Below are 23,137 nucleotides of genomic sequence, written 5' to 3' on the forward strand. Positions count from 1 at the left end.
TACAGGGAGCTTAGAAAACTGCCTTTATTCTATTAGTTCTTGGAAAAATGAAAATACAGAAAGAGTTTAGTTGGCTGCAGAACAGCAAGAAGTTCACAGGTTAGGAGTCTGATCACTACATGGTAACCAAACTTACACAAAAAGTTTCTTTTTTTTTTAAGTTTTGAAACTGGGTCCAGCAATGAATTTAAGGCAACTGAACAGTTCAGAAGCTTTGAGTGTGAGCAGGCTGTCTTTTCTCATCCCTACAGCACGTTATGGAAAAAACTCCTCCTGGGTGTGCAGACCACTCGTATCATTCAAATGGGTCAGACTCTTACAAATGAACAGGGGAAGAGGATCAGCTGCTTTCCACCGGACTTTATTTTCAAATACAGTTTCTTAAAAAACCCAGAACACCTTAACGCAGAGGTTACAAGTAACAGTATTAGGAAATCCAATTATACAAAAAATACTACATCTAAGCTGGGGTAAATAGATTTATTTTTGGTAACATACATTTAAACTGGCACTAATTACACAGTAACTAAAAGGTAACTAACATGAAACCACAGAACCCTCACTTTTCCTTAGCTGAATGGGACTTGGTCATTTCAGAGTGATCACATTTTCAAATTAATGTTTTACACCAAGCCATGAAAATCAGATCTTCCTAAATGTGATAGCACTGAAGCTACTCTTGATTCCATACAGCCATGTAACGGTTGTACTCAATTAGAATAGGACGTTAGTTATAAAGTAGTTACAGACCAATCCTCTGTGCTGACAGCTTTTTCTCTTTATAGAGACAAGAAAGAAGATAGAGAATTGTCTTCAATTAGCGCCTGGCATATCCTGTGAGTGCAGAAAAGGTTTGTTAGAGGAATGTTGAGGTTAACCTTGGGTGCACAGATGAATTTGATGCAGATTGTTATAAAAATCATGGTTGGCTTCTAAATACTGGTAGCAAGATGACTCGATTTTTAAATCTCTTAAGTAAATTATAGATAATGAAAAAGGCCAGTAATCATACACTAAGATTAATAAACAGCACTTCAAAATTACTCAAGTGCAGGGTGCTGCTTTGGCCATCTTCCTCTGGCCACGCTTTATAAGAGAAGGCACCCGGACTTTTTCTTGCCACGCCGGGCTTGCAAAGCAGCTCTAGTGGCCATTTCAAACACCTCCCTGACACCGTCTTTGGTCTTTGCCGAACACTCCATGTACCCGAATGCACCAATGCGGTTTGCCATGTCCCGGCCCTCCTCGGGTTTCACAGGCTCCTGCAACAGCACAAAAGCAGCAGGTGAGGACAGCCCAAAGCCACACTGCTCCTCCCCTTCCCACTCAGCTTCCCAACAAATGCAAAGAATTTCTGGATTAAGCACACTGGTGAGTTAAAAATCCAATGCCAGAGGACACGATCAGTTTTCTGATACCTCTGAGCTTGAAAGCTGCAAGCCTTATTAAAACGAGCAAGTGACTGCCTATTTCTGATGAAGCATTTATGCAATTCTTTGCCACCACTGTAAAAAAGCCTATGAGCAAATCCCCAAATCAATGTCTCAGTCTTTGTATACAGGTGTTGATCAGACAGCCCACAGAGACCAGCAGCCAGCTGTGGGTGCCTGTTTAATGCTCTGCTGCAACCACCACACACTTCTGTGTAATACACCATTTATTGTAAGGCTCTGGAAGGAACCTGCCTGCTTCATTTTGGCCAGCTCTCGTCTTGTGTGCTCGTCATTCCTCAGGTCCTTCTTGTTTCCTACCAAGATGATAGGCACGTTGGGGCAGAAATGCTTCACCTCCGGGGTCCACTTCTCTGGGATGTTTTCTGAAGAAAATAAATTGAGGCATGACTGTAAAAAAAAATCCCACTTCTGGGGAGAGTTTTATTCTAAAGCTTTTACACGCTGCTTGAGTCACTGTAACTTGATAATCCACACTGATGCCCTTTTTTCTGCTCTTCATAAGGAAGCAAATAGAGCTGTTCTGGTGTTACCAAAAAAGACAAGCCTGTGTGTGGTAATTTGAAGGCTGAAGGACATGTAACATTTTGGCTTCTCTCAGCAGCTACCTGACAAGGGTTAGCACAAGAGACTTTAAAGAACAGCATGCAGATTTCTGGACTGGAAAGTTATGGAATATTTTGCTTCAAGTGAAACATTTTATTTATCTCCAGAAACTAGAGGTGGGCACAATAATGAAGCCTAAGTTTTAACCTCACTTCTTTTCCTAAAGCAACACAAAACAACCCCTCTCAGTTCTCCCCTTACTGCAGCAGAGCTGTTCAACACACTAATTACACACACACAGAAACAAAGGCTTAGGGTAAGTAATTTTCAATCTGCCATTTCTCCCTACATGCAGCAAATGAATTTGTTCTCATATACAAGCAACCTCCTCCTCACATCGCTACGTGACTTTCGTTTTTTTGTGAAAGGAGGACTTGGGGGCTTTTGAAAGCAAAACCTTCACAAGTTCTGTACAGCAGGAAGTGCTGAGCAGCCTAAAACATCTGGCTGTGCTTTCATAAGCTCTTAGACATTTGAGATTCACCAGTGGATGTACCTGCAGGCTGCATAACCACTTTTTATCTTCATGAAATTCCATTCAGCTTTTGAAGAGACATTCACTATTATGTAATATGGCATATTTTCTTGCTTGAAGGAACAACTTAAACAAGGGTTTTGAAGACAGTTTTTGCACTACAGCCAAAATACCAATTCTGCAGCTGCACCTGGAGTGCTCAGGTGTGCTGGCCTCTAGATGCTGCACACCTGAAAAGCTGCCTGGCAGTTCACTGCTCCTAGGGACCCTGGCACCCAGACACTGGTGGTGGTGAGCAGGAAGGGAGGAGAGGGAAGAGAATTGTTACAATCTGGGCAAACAGAGCTGCTGCAGCTCTCAGTGTTGCTGCAGAATTCCCTAATGTCTGAAAACTACAAGCTCAAAGCAGCAGCAATTCTGAAACTAGGAAAACCCCCCAAGGGAAAATGCATTCTACAGTGCAACTTCCAAGGGGAATATATTGATATAGAGAAGTGGTTCTGATTCAGTTAGAGATCTACTTACCTAAACTATCAGGACTATCAATTGAAAAACACATAAGTATAACATCAGTATCTGGATAAGAAAGCGGTCTAAGTCGATCGTAGTCTTCCTGTCCTGCTGTATCCCACAAAGCCAACTCAACCTGCAAAGTTAAGATAAGGGGTTAGTCAGATCACCAGCAAAGTTCTGATTCAGAAGCCAGGAACACAACAGGAGTGAATAAAATATTTCAGTCAATACCACTCAAAAGGAGGAGACTGCAAGTTCTCCTTTGCAAGGAGAACTATTAGGCATTTTACATTCTGTAACTCCAAAAACCAACTTATTGCTGCTTATGAGTATTTTCTTTATACCTATGACCACTAAAAGGCTTATGAGTATTTTCTTTATACCTATGACCATAAAAGCTACCAGCAGGAAAGCAAGACAAAAGAATTGAAGGGAATCAGCTTCAAAGGGCTGGGAGCTCTCTGACAACCATCCCAGAAATACCAGTTTTCAGTGAAAGTGGACTAAGTATATGCTTTTTAGGATTATGCACATTTTCAATGGGTTTACAGCTGGAACATTTAGTGACTAAGAAATGTCAAGATCGTACTTATTTGTGCACAAATTTAACAAAACTGATTTGTGTGTAAAGTTTCTTGTTACTAAGAAGTAAAGTACTTAATGTTCTCAATTTTTCTACTTTTGCTGGAGCTAGGTGAGAACACCCCAACAGGATTGTTTAAAACTGTAGAAGGACTAGCCAACATTTAAAGCAAAGAACTTTAAAAACTATAATCAAGCTCTTTAGGTACATATACTCTTGCTTCAGATTCTCTGATGTGTCTGCCTTCACAATGGACTGGGTGCCTTCTTTAAACTCTTGCATTCAAAAATTCCATGAAAAAGGTCCACAGAAGCTCAGATAAAGACAGATGGGCAGAACTGGGACCCAAATGTGAGCCTGCATGTCTGTTTGAACTGTGAAGAGACAAAGCCTTGAGTGCACACATATACAAAAATAATCTTCTGTATTTCAGTCAGAAATACTCCTCCTCTCAGAGTCACCTCTGCAGCTGCAAATGTGAATTCTGGGGCAAATGTTGATATTTTTAAAGTGATGTCTATGATGCTGGAATCAGCTCCTAAAACACCACATCTCCTACCATCACCTCTTTGTCTTCATATGACTTCTGGACATTTCTGGGAATGCTTTTCTAGGAAGACAGAGGTAAGTGGCTGTCAAACAGAAGAGGTTTAAGCTCTCCTACAAACTTTTGTCATCAAATTCCTTGAAGACCAAGAGCTTAGGTAAAATATATCCTCTAGTTACAAAAATAAAATCAGCTGATACTGCTCAAGCTGCTGATGCTATTTTCCTTTAGCTACTGGCTGCATCTAGCTGATAGGGCATGACTCCCTGTTCTCTCATTCAGAGATGCAGAGATTCAGGCAGAAAGGAATGAGGAAGTTAGACTTGGTGATGAGACAGAGAAATGGATATCATACATATTTCAAACAATAGTCCTTAGAGTCTAAAATACAATATAGAAACTGTAGAACCTGTCACTTAGGGAAAAAACATGTCCTAATATTAGTCTAAAAGTAAATTTTATTTTACTGATTCACATTATGGGAGAGGAAAGCTCTTTTTAAACTCAAGTAGCAAGAGCTATCATGACTAAATCTATAAATAACCCATCCCTGCAACACCAGGAAATTAAATTTAACATAAAGTCCAAAACTAGCTCAAAAACTTCTTTTTCTCCAGTCAGGATTGACAGTCACTGCATCTGAACTGGAATGGACTGAAAAATGTCCTGGCTGTAGCTGAGGCCAGAGCCAAGGCAATGTCCCTTGGGGACAAAACAGGGGAGCTCAGCACCAGCAGCACCAAGAGCTGGCACCTGCCTGAGCTGCAGTCCCATGGCAGAGTCAGCTCTGTGTGCTCACAGCACCCAAACAGACACAGGCTGTGCCTGCCTGACAGGGTTTGGCAACAGCTGAGCTTTCAAGGTGCAAAGCTCCTGCTTTGTGTGCTTCTGGAGCAGCCTGGAAAGTGACAATTTTGCACATCACCCAGCACCCTGCTGACAGAAGTGCAGAAGGCAACCTACCCAGAGATCAGCACCTACAGCTGCCCCTGGAGCAGGTGTGTGACATGTCTGCCTAACAAAAGGACTCCAGAGGTTCCCCCAATTAAAATCTGATTTTCAAAATATTTAAAACTAAAATGAAATATTTTAATAATTAGTTTACTGAAGTACAAGCTGAAGATGAAGCTCAGTGAGCTGTGGCTACACTTGGGTGCTAAGAATTGTGGTCCTTCAGACAACCAGGACAGGTGATGCTGATGTACACTACAAAAATCAACCCCCTTATCAACCTGTCTGTCATCTGTTCTCAGAATGATGCTGGATGTTGCCAGGAGTAGGTATTAAAAAAATCCTCTCAAGGAATTAGTCTTTGTAATTACAATATCAGGTCCTTATTAAAACAGGGACTCTGTTCCAAAGGCCAGGAGCCCCAGTGCCCTCAGCATCTTTGCATTGCTCCATCCCCTCCCACCTGCTGCAGCATTCTCCTCACACTGATTGCATGGCTTTTAGAACCTCAGCTTGTGTACAGCTGGAAGCACCTTGTTAGACAGACACTGGATATGAGCACGTTCTAGCAAGGCCAGTATTTTTTTCCACAGGAACATCCTTAATATGTGGCTAGTGCTTATATTGTAAATATATTTTTAAAAATGAAGTAAGTGTGGAGATGTCCATGCTATTCTGAACAAACACCAGTTCATTCTGGCTCTTAGGGAAGGGTTCACATACCTGCTTTCCATCCACTTCAATATCTGCTACGTAATTTTCAAAGACAGTGGGAACATACACTTCAGGGAACTGGTCTTTGCTAAATACAATCAGCAGACAGGTCTTTCCACAGGCACCATCTCCCACTATAACCAGCTTTTTTCGAATGGCTGCCATAGCTGAAAAACAAAACAATGACTTGTTAATTCAACTGGTACAGCTTTTAACCGAGATGCTAATAATTAATAAACACCAAGTCTTCAATTAATAAGACCTTTTAAATTGGTTATACATGACTGTTAGAGAGACAGACAAATCTGGACTTGAGTAAGTTCAGATTCCCATTCTTTTAAGAAAAAACATTCCCCAGCACTTACAAACACACCAGTGAGCCCACTAATGCAAGAATAATAGACAGGAGAAGAGATGGGCCTGGTTTAGCATTTATTGATCTGTCCTAAAGGCTGAGATGGCAGCACCCAGAGACAGTGAGTGTGTGAGCAGCACTGTCCCAGGGTACCCTCTCAGAAGTGGATTCCAGGTAATCATATACAGGATGCTGCAACTGAAGGGCAGTAACATTTTCTTATCACACTGAGCTGTGTTAACCACAAAGTGCCAGTCAGCTGCACTGAGGAGCACCTGCTGCCACCTCAGAGCACCAACAGAAGGATCTCAAGGTAACCAGTTCCTCAGATTACAATCACCACTCTGCAAAGGATTTTGGCAGGACACATTTCACTCCTCAACCCCCTTTCCTGGATATTAACCTGCTCCCAGGTTAACAGCCTGCTGTCAGCTGGCACTGAGAGAAGGGGGTACTCAGAAGTGGAGACCCCTGTGATACTCCATGCAGATCTCTGCTGTGCAATGAAATGATCAATGATTAATTGATTGGTCTGTATCAGGACCACACAAATCCATGTCCTGCTCATGAGCAAACCTGGCCTCAAAAAGCCAGTACAAGAGCCTGGAAAGCTCTAAGGCAAGCCTGGAGTCAGGGTGGGGCCAAAGGAGATGGTTGTTTTGGATCTGGCAAAGCAAACAAAAGCAGCACTATGTATGTGCCTGCTCTCTCTTTCCTCCAGGTGTTTATTTGTGACAAGCCAGGGATTCAGGGAGTGACCTGCCTGCAGCAGAGTGCACTGAGGACAGAGCCAGGAGGACTTTCCTCTCCAGAACACAAAGGCACTCCAGGGGAAGCCGCTTAGTCATCCCATGAAGCTTCCTGGAAATGGAGCAAACGGCAACCCCACCACAATGCCTATGGCTGCACGACCAAAACAGCACAGAGGGAGCACCCTGTGAGGTCACTTTTGCCATGACAAACCCAGAACAAAGATCTATGAGGATGATCATGGCTGCTGGCAAGGGGAGAAGGCCTCAAAGAAGCACAGGAGAGATTTAGAGGACACAGCAAAAACTTTTTATCCTTTTCACCTCTTCTTTTGCCTCATGAAATGAAGTAAAAAGGTAAAACTACCATCTAAAAGCAAACTTTGGTACTGTTAGGTGGTGAAGAAGCATTGGATATTACTGAGAGATTCTGTACTTCTGCTCCAGGTACAGAGAATGTTCCAGGTACCATTTCAACCCACCAAGCAGCAGGGGTCAAGGACAGCCCTGTCAGACACCACTGCTCAAGTGATCCAAATCCAAGTCTAAAGTGAGTTTCTTTCACCTTGCAAACATATATGTACACAAGTTAAAGTTATTTACTTTAGGGACTTGGGGCAATTTTTACATTTGTGGAAGGTTTTAAATGATCCAAGCCTTATAAAAGTTTTCCTTCCATTGTTTGAGATGCTTTGGAATCCTTTCTAGCAATGGTAGTATTTGAATTTTACAGAACTGGAAATTATCTGTTGTCTGTACCAACTCAAGATCAACTACTTGTAACTTTTATTTAATGTCAGTTTTGGCTAATCTGCCCTTCAAGTCCTACAAAACCTCTGAAGCAATCTACTCATGTGCTCCACAATATTTACAAAGAGAAAATGTCCCTCAGTGAGTACCCCTGCCCTTCTTTGATGTAATATAAGCCCATTACTGTTTATGCTGGTTTTTGTGGCCATAAGGAAATTGATTATTCCCTTTCCCCAGTGCAGCTGAGAATACATGCCTTCATTTAGTCTTCTCTTCAGGCAAAACAATGCCAGTTTATTCAAGCCTCCTCTGTAAATCATATTTCCTAGGCTTTCCCATTGCTCCCTTCTGGGCAGAGTCCAACTGGCACAAATGTACCCAAGTGTGGAGCCCAAAAGCTGAATCCAGTATTTCTCCTAGGGCTCTGTGAAGAGTGCCCAGAGCTGAAGGAATAATTTCATTGATCTTCTGGGATACCCTGCTTAAACACCAATCTGGAATTATGTGTCTTTCTCTTTCTTCTTGCTCTCCCCTGAAGACAACACTGTTGATACAGTCAGCTTTTAATTCCTGATAGCTCCCAGACTTTTTTTCATTCAGATGTCTCTATAGTGAATAGTTCTCTCTTCACACAGCTGAGTATCCACTGCCACACTTTTATTTATCCTTACAGTGACTGATTGTTTATTCTGCCTTCAGGTTCTAGCCCTGTCCTCCAGTTTAACCACGGTCTGTTGGATGCAAGTTTAATAGCAGTGATCCCCAGATAATTATCCAGGCCACTGATGAAACCACCCTGGAGACACAGTGGGTGGCTGACAAAACCTGTCCTTCCCTGCCACCCTCCCTCCTTCTCCCTTCTGGGCTGGTGGCTGGGCCTGGCCTGGGACGCCTTGAGTTCCCTGCAGGATCATCCAGGGTAGGGGACCTTTTGGCATCACCTACAGATAACTGTATTTTTCAATGGATTATCACATCAACTCTATCTTCTTCTAAATACTTTCACTCACATTATTTTTTAAGTATTCCTTCCCAGTTAAATTTTATGTTTTGGCCTGCTACATACCTATGCCTAAGGTCTACAAGGAAACTACAATTGTGTAAAAAAACTCCCACAAACCCATTATTTAATGTAGATCTTTCTAAAAATCCTTCCCCAAAAAAGCTTGGAAAATTTATGGATATATATTTATCAAAACTATTTCAGGAGCTTTAATTTATCTCCTTTGTTTTTCCTGAGAAAATCCTACCATAAAACTCTCTGCCTGAATGCTTCCTGAGATGTGCTGATATCATTTGGACCCAAGACGCCCTTCAGCAATGTGAGCTCAACCACTTCCTTCCCACTGCTCAGCACCTGCCCCATGAGGCTCTCCAGCTCACAGTTCTGTGCAGGACCATCACCAGGACAGATCAAACCTGCCCTCAGTTCCCTCCATCTAGTACATTCAAAATCCAGGGAATTAAAATTCCCTCAGCATCAGCTTCTAGAGGATCCTTCTGGACCATCTCATAAAGCCTCAACCACATTATCATTTTTGGTGACCTATGGCATCCTTGTATTTTTTACTTTAGTTTCACCTTCCACAGCATTACCACAAAACAATTCCTTCTAGAACAAGTGTGTTGTATAAAATTCAATTCAGGAGGCAAAGATCACCACTAAAAATCTCCAATTTTCAGAAGCAGCCCAGATTATAAATGCTGGGTAGATATAAACACCTCAGGATGTCAGCTCTGATCACCTCCACTCACCTCGGAAGGAAGTCACCAAACATCACAACCACTTCTTTCTACTTATCACTATCAATGAACCACAGAAGGTTTGGGCTGGAAGGAACCTCCAAGATCATATAATTCCAACCCCTGACACAGGCAGGGACAGCTTTCACCAGACCAGGCTGCTCAAAGCCTCATCCAACACTTTCTAATTTAGGAATTCCTTGAATTTCCTAATTTAGAGGATTCAGTGTACAGATCAGCATATTTCAGCTAGTTATTTTTAGCTAAAATAAATACACTCCTTTCCAGTGGACAGCTGTAAGGGGTTGTCATGTCTGGCAAAGATTCAGAAAAACAACATCTTGGTAGCACAATAGAGAAAAAAATGGATTGTTGGAATGGAGCTGCATCTTAGTGGTGCATGTAGCAAGACAACACTAACAGCATTCACAGCAGCTGGGTCTTTCTGCTGCACTCTGACATGCTCTGCTTTTCTTCATCAAGTATTCTGAAACATGGAAATACATCAAATTTCTACCAGCAGTATGTGAGAATCAAAGCTCTTTGTTGGCCTGAAGAGTTTCATTTAAGATGCACATTACACACAATTTACTATTTGCTGCAGCACAGCTTTTCACCAGTGCTAAAAAACCTCCATGAGCTACCTGAGAGGCTGTAACAAACAGCTACTACTGCCTCCTGTAACTGAATGAAAGTACATTCATCCTTTTACACAACACACAGAGCAGGGAGAGTCCAATAAACCCAGAAAGCTGCTGGAACTGCATCACTGATGATGCACACACAACATTGAGCAAGAAATAATTTAACCCAATTAGTGTAGCAGAATGGCTGCAGTGATCTTCTAGGAGAATCTGTGCTGTCTTCTGCAGCAAGGCAAGAGATCTGCAATTTTTCCTACCCTTAAATAAACCACTCTCCCCTCTTCCTTTGCATTTACAGGATTCTCAAAACCAGCTAGGCTGCTAGATTCAAAGTGGAAACTCTCACAACATGACTCAAGTGACTCATCTGAATGGAAGAGATTCAATTATGACATTTCCCCAGCCTCAGCCAGTGTCTTTCACAGGTATTACAGGAGCTTTAGACATCATTTGCTCAATCCCACTAACATCACAGGAGGTTACAACACAAGGAGCTCCTGTTTGCAGAGTTGCCACACTAATATCCTTGTTACAGGAGGCTGCTGTTTCTAAGTGCAGTGAGGCTCCAAGACTCCTGCAGCATAAAGCCCTGCTTGTTAAGGGAATCCACCAAATACTCCAGAAGAATTAGAAATGGGGAAAATATTTTTTACATGTTTTAAACACACTCCCCCCAAGTATTACTCTTTACTGCAAGGGAATTTGCCTCTTCAGCATGCTATTTGTTTTTCCAAGGAACAACTTTTCTAGTGCCACCTCTCTGGCAGGTCCCAGGGCCACACAGCATGAGTGAGGACTGTGGACACTGCTGACATTCTGAAGTTGGATAGGCTGACAACAAACATGCCAGGTTTGTCTGTCTCACTCTGGATCTCATCCTGGAGAAAGTAACTGATGGAAGAAACAGCCCTTTACCATCACATAGGTACCACAACTATATTTAATTTCAATTACCAATTAACTACTAGTAACTTTATGTTGCCTGCTATGCTATACAGGCAGACCCTTGGCATAATACAGAATTTTGTAAAAACATAATTCTGGATTATTGCACGTCAGCAAGAACTCAGCAGATGCAGTTCAGAAGCAGTTCAGCTTGCAGTAAGGATGCTGCAGGGGATGGGGGGAGAACATCCTTTAAATTCTTTCCCACTTAATCTTGCTGAAGTTCTTAAAACCAAAATGTTGGAAGGCAAAGGTTTTGAAATCTGAGAAAGACTGCCTTGCTGCTGACTCCTCTACACAGTACTGAAGCAGTTTGCTGCTGAGTGAATCACAGCCTGGCACTCTTCTCACTTGCTGTGCTTCCCTTCATTCAGTCAGCCCTGCCCTGGGCAGCAGGAGGAACAAGAGCTGGGCTGAGGGACCAGAAGAAGAAACCCTGCTCAAGTGTCTCCCACCCTGACCAGTGAGGCCCTGCCCTCTACCTACCACAGGGGAGAACTGACTCTGCCCCAGCCCTCAGCTGCTTCTGCCTCAGTGCCCACATTCACTCCTAAAATATTCTCACTTTTGTTCAAGTCTGAGGTGGAGGAATGAAGAGTTTTCCTCAAAGACTCCAGGGATCAAGAGGGGGTGAGCAGGCTTTTCTCAGTTTTCTTCTGGCCATTTAGCAAGGTTGGGCATTAACACTGAGAACTGGCAAAGCAGTTTGGAGCCCAAAGTAGATCAGCCCCAAAGCAAACAGGCCTGATTTTACAGCAGCTGTGTACAGTGAAGAAAGAGACTGAACACAGAGCATCTGAGTGGGTGAAGTGGCCCAAAGACTATGACCAGGGAAGGGGTCAGACAAACAGGCCAGGAGGAAAGAGCAGAAGGATGTAACCACTCCTCTAGAGCACAATCCAGGATTCCCACATCTCCAACAGCAGGCAAGAGTCTCAATCTCCTCCTCCACTAAAGTCCCAATGGAGAATGCCAGCAACTATACATTCTATAATCCTTTTTTGCTGCTCACTTCTCATTAGTGAAAGCACATATAAACAAATACCAGAAATACTGCAGCTTGCTGCTGAAATACTAATCCTGCTACCTTAAATCAGCTTCCTTCAGCCTATGTAAGCCTATGTGTGCTATCTTGCCACTTTTCCCCACATAACCAACACAGGATGGCTCTGCTCTTCCATAGCAATAGTTGTGAAGTAAAAGAAACTGTGACCCAAATTCACCTCTTAGAGAAGCTGCAAACTGGGAAATCAACAGCCTTGGGACTGAAATAAAAGTAAGAAAAAAAATATGGAAAAACATGACTCAGTCACATAAAGGAGTCAGATAGAAACCATGTTTCTGTTCCAGGGTTCCTAAAAGATCCTGGAAGATGTACATACCCCAAAACATGCAGCAAGTGACCACTTATTTACTGTCTGAACTGATCTGTACAGCCAGACACACTGAGCTCAGAGTGATCTGCTCTTCTGACACCATGAACAACCTGAAACCAAGCATTACTGGGATGGAACCTCAGTTCAATTCCAAGCCACCAGAATCAAAACACTAAAAACATGAATATGGTCAATACATTTCATTATAATGGTTGAGATTTTCTTAATTCTGTGCAAGTCTGCCTGTGGACACCTCCACTCATAAACCAAAAAGCCACATTATTTAAAGTGTTGCTAACAAGACCTTTGAGAAATAGCTATAATTATATTCCTTACTGCAGCCAGTACATAAAGCAGTTTGACAGTACTGCAAAATAGACCTATTTCTAACTACAGCACTATGTGGGAGCAGTTGGTGAGAAAAAGAGATCTGCTGGGGCTTTTGGGGAGGGTTACATATGAAATCTAACATTTGAAAAAAGTTCCAAAGGTGGCAAAGCATAGGGCAGGCTACTGATATTGCACAAGAAATTCAACCCACACAGAAATAGAATTTTTCTGTTGTAAGACTGAAGTACAATTGAAAAACTGACACAGAAGGTCAGCATAGTATCCAACAGGATTAAACACTAAACACAGGTCCTTGGGGAAGGTCTTTGGACAAGGCAAGCTGAGTGTTCAGCTTTCTGATAACAGTTCATTCAGCCTACATCAACCAGGCTCAAGTCTGGCATGTTTTACTAGCTTGGAAAAAAGGTCTTGCAAATAGAGCTGTACATTTCCAGAGGCAGCTTTAAATCCAGAGCAGCATAGCTGTGCTCAGCCCCAGCTAATAAACCTCCCCAGGTCTCAGCTAACTCCACAAATAACCAGCTCAAGCCTCTTTGTACTACATCACCACAACTGGGAACAGGGTCAGCTTAACTGCATTAGGTCTTAGCAACACTGGTTGCCAGCCCCAGTGAACCCTTAATGACTGATTAATTTTATACAGTCATTAAGAGTTATCCAAAAGTACACAACAGGTGTTTTACAGGCAGGGGCATACAGTGAATCTTCGTTAAGGACACAGAGTGCTGTTCATGCTGCCTCTGCAATGGCTGTGATGGGGCAGGAGGTTCCTCATGCAGTATAAAGCTGCCAGTGCAATGTTTGGGAGGAAACCTGAATCAGCTGTCAGCACTAGATCCGTGCTGAGTGTCATGCGGACACAGCACGTCTAATCTGAGATATCATGTGAAGCCTCAAAGTAGGATTCATCCTATCAAATTACAGCCTTTGCCCTTGCCTTCCTCTTCAGGAAAAATCCTGTGTGACAACAATTCATCTTCCACAATTCATCCTCCTCTCAGAGAAGAAAATTGTTTTGGATTCTAATAAATTTGCTTGAAAACATTTTGCTTTGCTCTCCTTCCCTGTACAGAGCACCTGCCCGTGCTTTACAGGAACGAGCCTCAGCACTGCCAAGTGCTCCCAGGAACACACAAACTATCTTCTGTGAAAATACCCAAATCATGACCTGGGCAACCCTCTACACCCAGCACTGTGTCCCACAAGCACCTCCAACATGGACACTGACCACTGGACCAACTTGTTTCTGCACCTAAACTTACACCTAGAGACTCACAGACCATCTGTTACTGCAGGTCTACACACATGGAAATGGGGACATGGACTTAGGAGTTGGGGCTCTCCACCTCAGTGCCTGGCATTTCAGATAAACTCAGCACTGGATTCTTGCACTAAAGAAGAGGAAAAATGAACAAGAAGCTTCTCCCTGCATGTTCTCCAGCCTTCAGCTCAGGAGCTTCTTGGGTCAGATGTGGTTCCCATGAATTTGGTAACCTCAAACAGATTTCTCCTCCATGAGCTTGTCCAGACTCCCTTTGAACCCATGTAAACTTCCAGCACACAAAACATCCTGTGGAGGGAGTTCCCACAATTTAATTACACATTGTCTAAAGCCACTTCCTTCAAATTCAAGATTGTCCCTATTAGTTTCTTTACTGCCTCTTAATTCCGAAATGGAAAGGGAGTGAACAATTTGCCTCCGCTCACCATCTTCCTGCTGCTCACATAACAGCCTTTCCAGACTGCAGCACCCTAGCAATGAGCTGGTTGTTTTTTGTTTTCTGGGTTTTTTTAATTACCTTTACACCTTTGACAGGAGTGCCTGTCTATTCCTGCTATAAGGAGTAACAAAGTGGTAGAGGTGTCACCATCCCACATTATCCATCCCAGCTCCAAACGCCCCAGGGCTGCTGCAGCCCAGCTCCAGGAGAGGAGCCTTAAATTCACTCAGTATCAGAGAACCACGCCCTGAGATGCGTTTCAAGTGCAAACAAGCCACTGCTTGGTCATTCCCCAGCACATTTCACCCCGTGCATTAATTCAAGTGCAGATCATCTTGACTTTAAAATAGCAGTAACAGAGAATGCCATACACCATGCTCCTCGCTCCAGCAGCCAACTACATTTTCTGCATTATGATGAAGTCACTTCCTCACTTCTTCAGCCTCTGCAAATTTCCCATTACTGGCATTTTGCATTTCTTCCTGGTGACCACTCAAAAGCACAGCCCAAGAGTCCAACTCCTTCATGCTGTCACTACACACAGACTCACTTGAGCCTCCACTTGCCTTTCTACTAAATTTAATATGAACCATATTGATTTTGTTCTGGATTCTTTTCTCACTGAAAACGACATGTAATTACTGTCAAGTACTAACTGAAGGTAAAGATGAACATTTGTACTTAAGAACCGAACTAAAACAATTAACACCTCTTGTTTCTATTTCCCCCAGTCCAGGCTGAGTGACACTGCCTTAATTCTTTCCTGAACACTTTGTTACTTATTCCATTATTGTACCTGGGATTGATGTCTTAAATCCGATGGGATTACAATCATTAAGATTGTCCTAGTTGTCTTTATTATTACTGCACATTAGCATTCTTTCAAACTCAAACTGCTGCAGTATGTAAAGAGCTTTCTGGAAAAAAAATTACATTGCCCCCCTCAATTTTCAGGCCAGAGATCTTCAGAGCTAAGATATACATCAAAACAGGTGTCAATTACCAAATCTGGTCAGATTAGGAGTGCAATATCATTCAACGTTTTTCTTTTAAACTTAATGAGATAATCAGAATACCTGATTACACGGAAGTTCTCTGTGTATAGATAAATAAGTGCCAAAAGATAGGAAACCAGGCAGAAGGAAATGCTCAGCGCTCTCAGAAAAACACCCGTGGAACCTGCACAGCTCAACGTTCATAAATGACCTGAAAAAGCGAAGAAAAATAGCTATACAACAAAATGTACTGGTGATGTCAATAAAGGCAAGGGTTAACTGTGATGGATTTCAGAACTTTAACAGGCTCTGTGCCTTGGCAATAAAATTTGAAAGAGAGAAATGTGAAGTGATATGCAATGCAAAAACCAGACTCAACTTTCTATACAAAATGATGGACTGGGAGCTGACCACTGCCACTCAGGGACAGCATTCAAAGGTTATATAGTTAATTCCTTTAAAATAAAAGCTCAATACTCCAAAGTGCCACAATTTTAAAGATTCCAGTATTAAGAACTAGGAGAAAAGGAACAAACCAGAAACCATTAAGATGCTGTCGGAATCCATCGCATGACTGCATCTTCTGATGTGTGCAGCTGTGATCCTCCCATGTCAAAAGGCTATAAATGAACTGGAAATGACTCAGAGCAGGGCACACGGATGATTAAACTACACAGCAGTGACCATATGAGGAACAACTACAGCAGGACTGGGAAAAGGACAGTCTGGAAGAGACACAGCCACAGAAGAAAACAACTGGATGCTTCTCTCAGACCCTAAAGAGCAGTGAGCAAAGCTGGGGCCTGAAACAAGGACAAGAGCAAATGGGATGAGCCAGCTTGAAAGCAAAGGCAGGCAGGCCTCCCAGCAGGACACATGGCAAGGCCTCACCACATTTCTACTTTTTAGATCCATAATTTCATGGTTATTTGAGCTCCTTTTTCCTCCCAGTTACTTTCTACAATTTTGAGCTTCTGTTTTCTATTTTCTATGGTCAGTTACTACTTTTCTCTTATTTCATCTGTAGGGCTTTCTTGCACTTTTTTTTAAGTGTGAACAAAACAGATGCCTTCATTTCCTTTCCAAGCCAGGTTATTTAATTCACATTCAACACTTGGAAGGAGAAAAACACTGCAAAAGAAGGTTCCTGAAAGACCTTTTTAAAGCACGTTTAAGTCATTTTTTTTAAAAACTAAACCAGCAATATGTGCAAGCAAAACTCTGTCTTAACATTGTCAACATGCATCCTGTTTTGTTAACAACAAACTTAGCAGGGTGCTCCTGACAACTGCCTGCAAAGTTCACCCCTATACTGTTCACCTCCCTACTGGTACATAATTGGTAAATCAACACCATTTCAGAACCCAGGGAAGAAGACTAATTCGAGCATTTCTCCCTTGCCTTCCTCTACCATGACAAGTCCCTCTCCAAGGCTGAAGGCAAAGTTTGGATTTTGGGGGCAGAAAGAAGGATTCTGTCCTCAGGATCTGTGGCTGCTGTTGCTGTCCTTGCTCCCCCCATGGAACATTCTTGCTCATTTGCCCCCACTGACTCCATCTTTGCTATCTGCAGGCACGACTTACGAGAGCACTTCTCTTATGCAATACCGAGTCCCAAGATTACTCTGCACAAAATGAGATTAGGGCTTAATATTGAGGTAATTATAGTAGATCTGTGGATTTCCATGCCTGTGTAATCTGCAAAAAGCTTTGCATTTCAGCCAGTTTTTTCTTGTTGTCCTCTCCTCCCAGACACCTGCTGCATGTCAGATGGGATGTGGGGCACCTCATGCTGAGCAAGGCAGGCTTCTGCTTGGGTGTGGTGGCTCTGTCTTCAGGTGCTGGCAGCAAAGCACATATGGACAAGAAAAACTAACACTAACTTCTCCAGACAGCCACTTGCACCCACAACTGACACTCAGCTGTGCTCCTTCCTCCTCTTCTCCCACCACAAGACATCTGTTGAAACTGCACTGGTTCAGATCAAACACCACTGCCTGACACTGCAGGTATGTCAGAGTAAAAGGAGCAAATGCACTGATACCACCACAAGTGTATTTTCTCAGTAGACAGCTTGGGGGTAATTATTTATTTTTATTCTTTATGCCCAACAGCCCAACATTTGACAGTGTTTTCTGCTGTCATTCCACCTGTTTGGTTCTGGAGCCGTGTAAATCACTGTCATTCAAAGCACTCTGTGGCCTCAGTGCAGACTGAGGGAGAGGCACCTCAGGTTTGATCTAGACCAGACTGCTTGGTCATGTCTTTGCCAAGCTGAGGAGTTCAAATCTTTTTAAGCATCCCTTGTATGGAATCCATTCCTTATCTCTGATCACTATTTCCAGCCTCATCTTTGCTTTTCCAGTTGCAGTGTATCTCAAAGCACATCTTTCTCTGTGGCACCCCACTGTAATCAGTGTGTTGAGGACTAAGAGCCATGATGCTATTCCTGTCTTCCTTTTTATATTCCTTTCCCAAAGCCCCTCATACAAACTCATATGATCACTGTTGAACACTAAACTTCCATTTTCACAGAATTATGGCAAGCTCTTCCTTCTAAGTGACAATAATTAACTTTCAACCCATCAGTGCATAAACAAATTAAGACTATCCCCCTGCTTTGTATTTATCTGGAACAAATTTCATTTGGCATTTTGCTGCCTGTAATTCAGTGAGAGAAGGACAAGCTGCAATTCTTCCTAATCAGCATTGGTCTTTTCCTCCCTTCATCCTCAACACCTTTCTCACCAGATCATTTATGCATATGCTGAACAGTAGAGATGTAACACAGATCCCTCTTCTTCTCTTCTCCCAAACTTCCCTTCTTTGTGCTTCTCAAGTAATTACAAACCTCCAGCAGCTATGAGCTGCACCATTTCCTTTGCAAAAGCCAACTGGCTTTCTGCTACTCTTAAGTTGTTGGTCCATCTGGTTAGCTTTTTTTTTTTTGTTTTCTACTTTTTAAAAAGGCACTGAATTGTGATATCCTGCTGAACTATCTTTAAGAACTGCTACCACATAAATCCTCCTATATTTCTGTGGCTTCAAGGTATTGAGAAGTTACACAGTGTAATTAGTAATTCGGTCATTTCAGGCCTGAGTTTCCTTTGGAACCCTTGGGCAAGCACCATCTGGTCTTGGCATCTTGTAACTGTATTTATTACTTTGCTCTATAAATTACTTTGCTGACAATTCAAGCAGAGACAGATCTTCCAATGAGTCCTGTTCTCCATAACGAGAATATCTGGCACAGGGAACTCTTTGGACTCCTGGACTCCTCCACAGGAAACAGGAATAAGTCATCTTCCTACTCATGGCTTCATCATCAAATATTTCTTTCACTTTTCCATCTATCGGCCCTCCAGAATCCTGAACCTTTCTTGTTTCTGATGAACTTGGAAATTTTTTTTTTTTAGTATGTTGTTTCTCAGAGTCTCTCTGACAGGTCCTTGTATCCTTGTATTTTTCATTTGACTTGCCAGACTTCAGGTTCTTATTTACTTTTCTGGTCAACTTCATGACTTAAACTTTCTGAAGGCTGTATTCTTATTTCTAATACTTTCTTTATCCCAAACTGCATGCTCATTCTCATCTGTCAACATTCCACAGTATAATTTAAAATCCTCCCAACAACATTTCCAATTTCAAGCGCAGAAGCCTAGTTCTGCTGTGGTTTACATGGAACCCAGCCTTTCCAAACAGCTCTTGGACTGAGGTTCAAAAAATGAGCCAATTCACTTGGTCAGCACCCAGTCAAGATCCCACTCTGAGACAGCCTTCTCACTTCACACAGTTTCAACAGAGCAAACGGGAGGTGAAGAGTAAAGAATCTCCAGGTGTAAAATATAAGAAAAATGAAATGCTAGCAAAGAATGCAAGCAGAGATAACTGGTACTTGGACAGCTGCTAGTTCTTTCAAATCACTGACACATGCAAAGACAATCTTCCTTAAAACTGTGAAGATGAGGAGGAGGAATCCCTTTGTACACATCCACACTAGCAACCTGCTCCAAATGTGACAGTTCAGGCCAGGTGAGACAGAACTATTTATGGTTGCAAAACACTGCTAATTAACTGAGCAGAGAGACTGAATTGAGCTCTGTTTCTGATTAAAAAACAACAATAAAAAAGCAAGCAGAAAACCCACAACTGTCAGAGCCTGAGGAAAGCAAAACCTCATATTTGGTGTACTGCCCAATTTTACTGGGTATACTTGTGACTCTCCATCTGTTTGTTTTACAAGGGACCTTGGTCATGAAAGGTGGTCACAGAAAGACAGCAAACCTTCTTCTGATTAGTTTAATTAGCTGACTCACTTAGAAGGACTGGCTGTTAGTTGTGTGGATGGCAAATATCTTAATTAAAAGGTGGTCTATAGATATTTTAATTCAACTTTTATAATCTCAAATGTCCTTTCCAAATGAAAATATGGTGATAGGAAAAGGACAGAAGAGAGGAGGGACAGGGCAGTGTCACTCTACCAATTCCAATTAGCCTTTGTTACTTTATTCACTGTTCAGAATGAGTGGTAACAGATCCCACCAAGACCAGAAGGCACCAGACACCAAACAGGAGTGTAAAAGTAGTAGTAACTTAACCAGTGTACCACAGGCAGTATTTTGGGATATTTTTGCTTATTTTTGAGATTTACCAAAAAGTAATAAGCAACTACCTCTTTCTATTTAGCTACCCACTATTTATAGCAGGAGAGGAACTATACCAAAAGGCAAGGAGCAGAGGATTTTCATCATGCACTCAGGTGTGTGCAGGTGCATAGCTGTACCCTGGGAATGGAATGAAGGTCAGCTGTCATTTGGCACATTTATTTTGCATTGCACTGTTCTCTATTATAGAGTTTCACCCTTATTATGTGTTTTACTAGGACAATCTCATCAGGGATTAAATTAAAATTTCAAGGGCACACTTGCTGTACTTTATCAACATGCTCACTTCCTCAAACTCACTCAATTGCACTTCTCCTCCACAGTTCAAACTGCATTTAAAGACACTCTGTAAGGCAACAGAGCAGAACAAGAGAGAGATGAGATTTAGTATTAAAGGTAAAAGATGGTGGCTGAGTGGAGAATTGGAAAGAACCTGAAGATGCCACAGCAGCAGGGAATAAAATGTTAGAGAAACTGAGAAGGTACACTGGGCTAATGAAAAGGTAGCCAAGGTCAGAAATATCTAGCACAGAGCAGACCACAGACATGGTGTGAAGAAGAGCCCACAGGGTTCTGGGCAACTTAAATAAATTGAGAGAAAAAGATTAAGTGTAAAAAACCAGAAAACCCAAGAGTTACTGTCAGAAAAATGAGGAAAGATTATGGTACTCCCAAGACCCCTCCAAAAGGTTTTCAATTTGGAATTTGCTTATCTGAAGAGCCATCCCCAGCCCTACATCCTGGTGGCAGTTAAGATCATTTAGGATGTTTTTACTGTCAATTCCTGGCTCGGAGAACTCCCCGCCTCTGGCGCTTGGCTGCTGTGGCACTCGGCCAGGGCCTGGATTCATTCTGCCCCTGGTGTGACACTGCATTCATGTCTTGAAAAATTAGTTTGGAAAAATCCATGTATTCTAGTGTTAAATGATACAAAGCACCCAAATTTACGGGTGATTGTACAAATCACTCAAATTTATGTCAAACATTTATGCTGAATATGCTGTTAAACATTCCAGTGAACTAATTAAAGGGAAATAAGGCTAAGGTTTTTCTTTTTTTAAACATGCAGCCTTGGTCCAAATCAGTGCCAGAATTAGACTCAATATTTGAATGAGAAATGCCAGTGCTGTGTGGCTGTGTGGAGACCTGGATAAGACCAGAAGAGGGCAGGGAGAAAGCACACATCTATCAGAAAAGCTTTAAACAGCAAGCAAATATTTTCACAAACAGTCTTTTCAGGGAGGGAAAGACTTAATATTTCCATACTGGGAAAAAAATCCCCAAATAAAGCCATCAGAGAACTTAATCTTTGAGTCACAAACAACATTTAGGGCACATAAAATTAACTTTTGAGATCTCTGAGATAAAAAGAAGATCAACAGAAGTCTGCTTCTTGGAGAAGTTCACCATTTCAAAGTCACACAGATGGCAGAATTGACACTTAGGCTAAGCTCTGGAGAGGGAGGAAAAGGCAACAACAAACTTAACATTACCTATGGAGGGCTTAGTGTTTGATTTTGTCCAAATACTGTATCACACAGAGAAAGGGTGGGTGGGAACCACCACTCCTCAAGGGTTCCCTGCAACAAACAGGTGAACTGTACCAGGAGAGAAACAAAAGCTGGATATGAGGCAGCAAATAAAAACAAACAAACGCCCGTTCCAGACACCTCTTAAAGGGATACCAAAGCAGATGTGGTACCATTGGACTGGGAACAATACTTCATCCTGAGGATCTGCAGTAACTAACTCCCCAGACCTCTGGGAGAAGTTTTTAGGTTTTATTTTTAAAACCCAAACAGCGGTCTCGAGGTTCCTCTCGCCCTCGAAGGAGTGGGTTTCCTGGCAGAAAAGCTTTGTGCAGATTTCGTTGAACACCGGGCAGTCCTCAGCCAGGTGAGGCCCTGGGGGCTCCGGCCGTGTCAAACCACCCCCGGCGTTTCCCGGCCTGTGCAGCCGCCCCACCGAAAAACACCGCCCAAACTTTCCAGTTTCGCTCCAAAGGCCGATTCCTCCCCAAGATAAAAGTTCAGCGGCGCACGGATCCCGGCAGCCCTTCCGCAGGGACCCGGGCCCGGCCCCGTGTGCCGCGGGGGCCCCGGCGCGACCCCCGCCTGCGACCCCCGGGGCGCGGCCCGCCGCGGGTGACGTCACACAACGCCGCCACTCACCGGGGCAGCCCCGGTGCCGCCCGTGTCACCCCGCGGGGCCGGGGCAGCGCCGCCGCCGCCTCCCTGCGCGCCGCCCACGGCCGGGCGGCGGTACCGGGGCCCGGGCGGGGCGCGGGCGGCTCCCGCGGGAGAGCCCCGGGGCCGCGCCCCTTCCTCCCCTCCCCCGCTCCCGCGGCCCGGAAAAGGCCCCGTTACCGGCCCCGGGAACTCGCGGAGAGACCACCCCAGCCAGCCCTCCCCTTTTGTGCGCGGCGGTGGCGGCGAGAGGCCCGGCCGGGCCCGGCCGCCCCCGCCCGCAGGCCGCGGACTCCCGGCGGGGGCGGGCGGGCCCCACCCGGCGACGGCGGCGGGAAGGGGGGAAGGGAGAAGAGAAACCGGCGATCCGCTCCCCCCCGCGCCCTCCGGTCGGCCGAGAGCCCCCCGGTACCTGCGGCCTGCGCTGGTCCGGCTCCCGCCGCCTCCTGCTCCACAGGCCCGAGCGCGAGCGGCGGCGGCGGCGGAAACGGGCGGGGCGGGGCGGGCCGTGCGCGCTCCCGGCCCCCCGCGCGCGCCGCGCTCCCGAGCCGCCCCGCCCGGCCGCGCGCGCCCGCCCGCCCCCCGGCCAATCGGCGCGGCCGCGCGCGGGGGCTGCCGGGAAGGGCCGCTATAAAAACGCCGGTGCTATTTACATCGCGCCAGTTGGGTGGCGGCTGGGTTGGGTTGTGGGTGGCTCATCGGGGAGCTGCCCGCCTCCTTGCGGCCTCATCGGTGCCTACCGTGAGAGGAGCTCTCGATGCTGGGCACGGCTCCTCCGCACCTACTGAGGGAAAGGCGGCTTGGTGGGGGCCTGAATCG

General features: G+C 44.0%; 1 protein-coding gene across 3 annotated transcripts; it reads right to left on the bottom strand.

Annotated features, from left to right (window-relative positions):
• Positions 1-22,824, bottom strand: RHOA (ras homolog family member A). 3 transcript variants are annotated; one of them, XM_058031746.1, is made up of 7 exons: positions 22,731-22,794; positions 21,626-21,712; positions 15,551-15,680; positions 5,850-6,007; positions 3,058-3,178; positions 1,686-1,816; positions 1-1,262 (listed from the first exon to the last, which is right to left on the bottom strand). In XM_058031746.1, the coding sequence occupies exons 4-7, from the start codon at positions 6,003-6,005 to the stop codon at positions 1,089-1,091; spliced, it is 582 nt and encodes a 193-aa protein (XP_057887729.1). In that variant the 5' UTR covers positions 6,006-6,007; positions 15,551-15,680; positions 21,626-21,712; positions 22,731-22,794; the 3' UTR covers positions 1-1,088. The 3 variants fall into 3 exon arrangements, with proteins under 3 accessions (XP_057887729.1, XP_057887728.1, XP_057887730.1); XM_058031745.1 differs by lacking the exon at positions 21,626-21,712 and having other exon boundaries at positions 22,731-22,824; XM_058031747.1 differs by lacking the exons at positions 15,551-15,680; positions 21,626-21,712 and having other exon boundaries at positions 22,731-22,824.
• Positions 22,825-23,137: the final 313 nt, after the last annotated feature.

The sequence above is a fragment of the Melospiza georgiana genome, chromosome 11, assembly GCF_028018845.1.
Source record: "Melospiza georgiana isolate bMelGeo1 chromosome 11, bMelGeo1.pri, whole genome shotgun sequence".
In the NCBI taxonomy this organism is placed as follows: Eukaryota; Metazoa; Chordata; class Aves; order Passeriformes; family Passerellidae; genus Melospiza; species Melospiza georgiana.